Below are 8,022 nucleotides of genomic sequence, written 5' to 3' on the forward strand. Positions count from 1 at the left end.
AGAGGAGAATTCGGGATGTAGGAGGAATAAACCAAAAAGTTCAAACTTACTCTAACAGGAGCCTAAAAAGAGAATAGAGAGACAGTTTTTGGGGAAAAATAATGATGCCTGAGTGTTTAAGAAAAACATAAAACCTGAGAGATTGAAAGAGCACATTGAGTGGTGAACTGAACAATCTGTACAAAGCAAACAAACAAGGAAAATATTTTTAATGCAATTTCAGGACATCATCTCAAGTCATGAGGAAGAGAAAGAAGATTACCTAAAATAAAAAACAAGATGGAGAATTTCATCAGAAAACTCAAATCTTTAAGAGCCCAGTAGAAATTCTAGAATTGAAAAATATAACTAAAGTTAAGAATTCAATGGATGAGTTACCAGCAGTTTAGACAGAGTTGAGGAGATAATTGGTTAGTGGCTAACTGGAGGATAAAGCCTTAAGAAAGTATCCAGAATTAATTGGACACACAAAATAATGGAAAATATGAATAAGAAGTTATAAGACCGAGCAGAAAAGTGAGGTCTAATATATGTCTAATTAGTCCCAGAATAGGGAAGGAAGGAGTATAGGCCAGACGCCATTGAAAATATAATGTTTGAGTGAGAATTATTCAAATGTTTCTAGCATAAAAGAAAAAACAAATATTTAAGGTAATGACATCCCAATTACACTGACTTGATCATAATAAAGTATATTAATGTATTAAATTATCACATGTACCTAAAAAATATGTACATATATTATGTACATATTATGTATCAATGAATAAAAATGAAAATGGAAAACAAAGAGTGTAACAATAAAAAGTATATGTATATAATGATTGATAGATTTTTCAGAACTGAAAATAAATATAGTCATACTTTCCAGAGTCCCTCATGAACCCCAAGAAAAGCAAATTCAGCAATACTAAAAATAATATTATCACAACCAAATGGGATTTTTTTTCATGAACACATGGTTGGTTTAATATATGAAAACTAATTAATATAGTTGATCACATTACTGTAATAAAAAGAAAACATGACCATCTTAAGTATGCAGAAAAAATGTTTGATAAAAATTCAGTTTTAATTTATGAGAAAAAATTATCAAACTGAAAATAGAGTGGAGTTTACTTATCTGTTAACGTTTCTACAAAGCACACATGTGTATGTGTGTGTGTGTATGTGTGTGTTCGCATATCAGATTGTCCAAATTGTTTACATCTTTCAATATAAGTAGCAAAGATGCTTAGAAATATGCATTCTCTTACACTGCTATTAGAAGTGTAATTTGGTGCAGTCACCAATTGGAATAATATGGCAGCATCTAGTAAAAATAAAAGTGTGGATGTGCTGTGACCCAGCAATACAACTTCGAATTACATATCCTCAAGAAGCTCTTTGCAGCATTTTGTTGTAGCAGCACCAAATAGGAAAGCCAAGACCCCTAACTGGAGAGTAGATAAATATGACATTCATGTAATAGACTGTAATAGAGAAATTAAAGGGAATGTTCTAGATCTCAACACATCAACTTGGATGGATATCTAAGAAAATGTAGTTAAGTGAAGAAAGAAAATTGCTGAATGATACCACTTATGCAAATGCTTAGGCTGGACGCTGTGGCTCACACCTATAATCCCAGCACTTTGGGAGGCCAAGGCAGGCAGATCACCTGAGGTCAAGAGTTTGAGACCAGCCTGACCAACATGGTAAAACCCTGTCTCCACTAAAAATACAAAAAATAGCCATGCAGGGTGGCGCAGGCCTGTAGTCCCAGCTACTTGGGAGACTGAGGCAGGAGAATCACTTGAACCCAGGAGATGGAGGTTACAGTGAGCGGAGATCACACCACTGTACTCCAACCTGGACGACAGAGGAAGCCTCTGTCTCAAAAAAAAAACAAAACAAAACAAAACAAACAAAAAAAAAACAACATTTGAAAATTTATTTGAGATGAACAGTTGTTAAAAAATATAACCTACCACAAAGAATTTAAGAGTAAGTAGAAAGCTGAAAAAACCTGAGTAGAACTATAACTGTCAGTATTTAACATTCTACTTACCAAAAAATGGGGAGAATACACCCAGGTGTTTTCATAGAGGAGCTCTAATAAATATGAGCTCGAGAGACATGAAAACTATGAAACAAATATTTTCATGAAATAAAAAGGAAGGGATTCATTCTAGTTGCTGATCTAATTTTGTATCAAACTATACATGGGCTACATAATGCTCCTTAATAATCAAAGAAATGCAAATTAAAATATCGTTTTAACCAGATTGGCAAAAATTAAGCATATTTTTGATACTGGTATTAGATATATTGCTAATACCAGTATTAGTGAGGGTGGGAGGCAGGAAGAGCGATATTTCTGTGATAGTGCAAACCTTTCTGGAGGAGTTGGCAGAATGCATGGAATTTTTGGATGTCCATACTATTAGATATGAAAACTTAAAATATTGGAATTTTATGTTCAAAAAATAAATGATTCAAGAATGTGTGCAAGAATTCTTATAAAACTGTTCATTATAACCCTACTTACATACACTGCACCATAAAATAGTTTATGTAAATAACCTTTATTTCCATCAATAGGAGTCTGATTTAATAAGTAATGACATGTCCATGCAGTAGTCCATACAGTCAATAAAATGATGATATATGATCATGATTGCTGATTGATAGATAGATAGACAGATAGATAGATAGGCAGATAGATTGATAGAAGTATGAGAATGCTAGGATATTCACCAAATATTAATGGTGGCTTTCTCAGGATAATGAAAATACATATGGTTACAATTTTTTAGTATATACTGGATGAAATCACATTAAGTACAAGAAGTAAGAAATCACATTAAGTACAAGAATTATAGAAATACTTCAGTGTTGTTATAGTCATTTATTAACTAATTTGCAAATCTCATAAGAGGGATTAATACCAGAAAAAATAAGAGAATCATTTCCAAATTTGATTTGGAGACCAAGAAAGAAATGTGGATTGTGGAGTGAGGGGGTCTAAATATTAGTTTCTCAACAAAATCATGAAGATAAAAATCTGTAGTCTGTTATGGGCTCTCCTTTTTGTTTTAACTGCACTTAACTGGAAAGAAGCTGAAACACATCTTGCTTCCCCTCCATTTGCAGGTGATATACAAATTGGAATGGAGGACAAAAAGGGCCAATTAGAAGTTGAAGTTATTAGAGCACGAAGCCTCACACAAAAGCCTGGTTCCAAATCTACACCTGGTAAGGAGAAGTATTCCTGAATTTGGTGAAGGGGCTATTTAATAGGCAAACAAATAAAAACATTTGCTGTATTTGAATTTCATATGCTCTGTTTTGCATCATCTGATTAATTTAAAAAGCAGTGTTTCTGTGTTCTTTGATGTTATTAAAATGGATTTGGGTTTTCCTTGCACAGTTATTCTTTCAGAAGGTGTTAGGAAGTATGTTATAATATTTTTTAAAGTTTAGTTATGGTTGTTTCTTAGCTAGTGTCAATTATTTTCTTTCTGCACATTTAGAAAGGCAAAAGAAAAAAAGAATATATTCTAATTGTAAAAGGGGAACAATGAGCTTTAAGATATAAACCTGCATTGTAACCCAAGTAAGTCAACATCTTCAAATAACTTTGTATACATTGAATCAAAATGAGGAAAATGGCAGTAATGGTAACATGTAGATTTAAGGAATAGAATGTATGGAGCAATGAAAATTTTAAGTAATTTAAACAGTCTATGGGAAACTTTCAGTAAGCATCTCTAATTCTCTAATAGGGAGTTCTCTAATTAAAAAAACAGTTGAATTTAAGGAATAATTCTTGTATGTTAATATAACTTTGTTTAGCTCCATATGTCAAAGTATATCTTTTGGAAAATGGGGCCTGTATAGCCAAGAAGAAGACAAGAATTGCACGAAAAACCCTTGATCCTTTGTATCAGCAGTCTCTGGTTTTTGATGAAAGTCCACAGGGTAAAGTTCTTCAGGTCAGTAATTGTTTGGCTTTTTACATTGAAATGTTTGTATTATTCATATATCAAAGAGATGGTAAAACACAAAGAGATAAATGTAGGATAATATTCTTGAGTAGAAGAAATTCAAATGGTTAGTTTATAATGTAAATAATGTATAATATTAAAAATATTTGGTGGATCTAATAGAGAACAATTTTATTTTATCTCTCTCTCTTCTTTTCTTTTCTGTCTCTATCCTCTCCTTCTAGCTTTGCCCTGTTCCCGCCCCTCCTCACTCCTCACTAGATAGATAGGTATAAATAGATAGAGATGTATCCTCACTAGATAGATAGGTATAAATAGATAGAGATATATCCTCACTAGATAGATAGATGATAAATAGATAGAGATATATCAAACAAAACAATGCTAATAATAGCTGGTTGAGCATTGCTCTCTGCCAAACATGGGATACAAAGAGGAGGAGGGAGAGGAGAAGAGAATGGGTCCTGGTTGAATGCCAGATGCATTTCTAGGTGCTTATATGCATTATTTAAACTTTGTAACTAACATGCGCAATACTATCATTATCCCCATTTTAAAGATTATGTCTGAGATTCAAGAGGTAAAGTAATTTCACAAAGTTACTCAGTAAAGTTTAAAGGTGGGATTCACCACCAACTCTGCTTGTATAAAACAGGTGAATGAGTCCAGTTGGGAACCTTTACAGATGACTGAAGTATTAGAAAATAGAACCCGGGACTATGTGTAGTGGAAGGCTTGTTTGACACCAATAGCCAATAGAAGTTGACCTAGATTGTGGTAATTTTTAATGATCTAATTGAAATATTAATCATCTAAATTAAAATTGGCAGGCAAGTCCTCAAAAGGTACCAGCCCACAATTATTTGTTTGATCTACCCCTTCATTAAAAAGACCGTAATACAAAATAAATCAAATGAGTACTCTCATTCTTTGTACATACTTTCTTGTACATACATTCCATGGTATACTGAGTTGGATTGCTCATCCTGCCCTCCTAAATTGCACAAATTTTAATTTTTATATTTTTATGGTCCTGCACATTGCTAATTAGATAGTAGTTACACAAGAAAGGCGTTGCATTCATATAAAAATAATCTTATGTATTTATTTCTTTAACATGGCTTATGTAGATAATACTCCTCATTGACTAGGAACACACAATCCTTCATTCCATCAGCCTAAAAATCATTGTGAAGTGTCTATAAGCATCTTAAGGTTAGTGTATCTTCTTATCTGTGCCTTCTCCTTGGTGATAGTTGTATTCATTTCCTCTGCTTCACTGACTGGCCCACTTTTACAGCATAGTTGCTTTGAGCCCATCCGGATATGAAGGAGAGAGAAGTCCAGGTAATGTTGCATTTCTCTCTCTCTGCAGGTGATTGTCTGGGGAGACTATGGCAGAATGGACCACAAATGCTTTATGGGTGTGGCTCAGATCTTGTTGGAAGAACTCGACCTGTCCAGCATGGTGATCGGATGGTACAAATTGTTCCCACCGTCCTCACTGGTGGATCCCACACTCACTCCCCTCACCCGCCGGGCTTCCCAGTCATCTCTGGAAAGTTCAACTGGGCCTCCCTGTATTCGATCATAGTGAACTCATACCAGAGTCATTCCAATAAAACTCTACCTTTCAGGATAATAATCTGAACCAGATATTTCATGATCAAAAGCATTGTTGGAGACAGACAATCAACTTGTGTTTTGCCTGTAGTAGTTTTTCAATAATATGTCCCAATTGTTATTTAAAACATGGCTTCATATGACAGAACAAGGCAATCTATCAAATTACAGGAAGAATCAACGTGCTGGTGAGAGTCACTGATGCTTCTAACAAATAGAAAAAGAGGAAACTTTAAATCTACACATACACCTACACACACACACACACACACACACACACCAAATTGAACAAACTGGAAACTCTCACTCTGTGAAAAGTTGTATTCTACACGTTTCTGCACAGACCACAAGCAGTGTTATTTCCCTGATGTTTGAATTGTTTTGTTCTTTTGTGTGTTTTGTTTATTTGTGTGTTGTTTGTTGGTTTTCGTTTCTTGAGGTTTTTTTTTTTTGGTTTTCACCACATCTGTTATTTCCACTAGTTTTTTTGGCTGTGTCATGACAGGCCTCATGATGCTAACAGAGACTCTTCCCTTCTTTTTTCCAAAAGCACCAAAAAAAGGGCTGAAGTGGTCTCTGTGGCATCTCCCCAAAGTGTTAAACAGCTACATAAGGTGAAGCCAAGGAAGGGTTCACTAGCTTTCATTTTATAATTCTTTAAAGTCTTACGTGTGGAAACCCAAAAGACAAAAAGTTATCTTCCAAAATAAATAATCACAGAAGTACTTTTTTAATGAAGAGCCTATCTGTTTGCATTCTAGAAAATTAATTTATGGTTTCCATTGTTTTGCATGGAAGACTTTTAAAGAAGTCAATCTGCAACTAATGCTGGGGACTAAAACTAACTGCATAATTGTACTTTGAAAACACTCCTTGTATTGCCTTTTTCTTCCTGATATAAAAAAAAAAATGCTCATGTGTATAAACCATACTTTGACTTCCCAAAAATGGTGACTAGGAATGGATTTGAGCCTAAGACACTTTGAGCTACGCCCAGGCTTCTCAGCCATGCCTCAGTGTAGACACACCCATCTGCCCTGGAAAGAGCATGGTATGAGCTGTTCAATATTCCACTGGAAATTCCAGTTGAAATATTCTGCACTAAACTAATGTTTTTATCGAATTTTAGTTTACATTTCTTTGAGATTGATGCAAGCACAAAGCTTGATTTTTTAATGCAAAGTATCTTACTTTTGGGGGGAAAAATAAACAAAGTCAACTTTCAATTTGCATTTTCTTCATTTAGTTTTTCTTGGCCTTGAATTTCCCTTGTGACATTCTGTACATGTGCTACAAACTGCAGTCTCTGCAGGTGCATTGATATGTTCTCCCTCCTTTTATGAGTCACTCCACTTTTGTGATTACACAGATAGAGCAGCATGACTTGGAACTGTTCAAAGCTGCATGCACATTTTGTAAAAAAAATTTTAAAAAGAAAAGAAACAAAAGGTTATTTAATAATGTATGTTAGTTCCACATAGGCCAGCTTGTATGTTGCATGTACTTGTACAGTTTGCTTGTTAATTACTATACCGAAATAACCAAGAAATCTAAGCCATCCATTTTTGTTATAGACATTTTGCAGGTTTTAGCCAGACTCAGTCTCTGGGTCTGTGGTGAAATGTCTATAGATGGACTTTATTTTTTACCCTCCGGAAAACGTGATGTAGTACGGACCAAATTCCTTCTAATAAATATTTTGGTGTAGATTCCTACTGTGGGGCTGTAACACATGTAGACACTGTGTACACATTAGGTTTTAATTCATAGACATACTGCCTGCACCAAGTGAATTATTTATTATTATTTACACATGCCAGAATTATCTGCCCATCATTCCACAGGGCACAGATTGACCACTGCTCACCATGCTGAGCAGGAGGAACTGAAGCATTGGTGCACTTCTACTAGATTCCGTTCTGTCTTAGTGGCCAACAATCAACTGATTATAATTGGGTAGTATCTTTCTATTTTGACCACTTGTCTTAACACTCCCCTGTGCTTTTAAATGAAATTCCAACTCATGTATGTAAACATGTTTAATAAAATTTACTTTTCATGTCAGTCAGTAGCCATCTGTGTTCTATGTCTTGCCAGATTTCCATTGTGGGTTCTATGGTGCAAAATGGGAGCCAGACCATGGGAAGGGGAGGCTGGGGTTTGTTGTCTGCTGCGGGCATTTGACTTGACTTGTCACTGCACTATATTATGTCTTAATCAATGGCCCAAAGGGTACTTTGCATCACATACAAGTTTTCACTTTGTCAGCCTGTCTAAGTGAGCACATGACTATACTTCTGAAAAGTGGCATTATTAAAAATAATAAATCTCAGTAAGAATCAAATGGAAGGTTGTTTTCTGCTGCTGTTTGAATGATTCGTGCTAATAAAAGAGACAACTCTGTTGTCCA

The 8,022-nt window shown here is 34.8% G+C and overlaps 1 protein-coding gene across 50 annotated transcripts in view; it reads left to right on the plus strand.

Annotated features, from left to right (window-relative positions):
- The window catches only part of RIMS1 (regulating synaptic membrane exocytosis 1), a 914,410-nt gene extending 906,734 nt beyond the window's left edge, over nucleotides 1–7,676 (plus strand). For all 50 annotated transcript variants that reach the window (XM_050786418.1, XM_050786450.1, XM_050786449.1 and 47 more), the window contains 3 exons: nucleotides 3,136–3,237; nucleotides 3,838–3,977; nucleotides 5,365–7,676. In XM_050786418.1, the coding sequence (XP_050642375.1) occupies nucleotides 3,136–3,237; nucleotides 3,838–3,977; nucleotides 5,365–5,583 (461 nt within the window). In that variant the 3' untranslated portion in view covers nucleotides 5,584–7,676. The remainder of the gene's footprint in view (nucleotides 1–3,135; nucleotides 3,238–3,837; nucleotides 3,978–5,364) is intronic.
- Nucleotides 7,677–8,022: the final 346 nt, after the last annotated feature.

The sequence above is a fragment of the Macaca thibetana genome, chromosome 4 (genome assembly GCF_024542745.1).
Source record: "Macaca thibetana thibetana isolate TM-01 chromosome 4, ASM2454274v1, whole genome shotgun sequence".
In the NCBI taxonomy this organism is placed as follows: Eukaryota; Metazoa; Chordata; class Mammalia; order Primates; family Cercopithecidae; genus Macaca; species Macaca thibetana.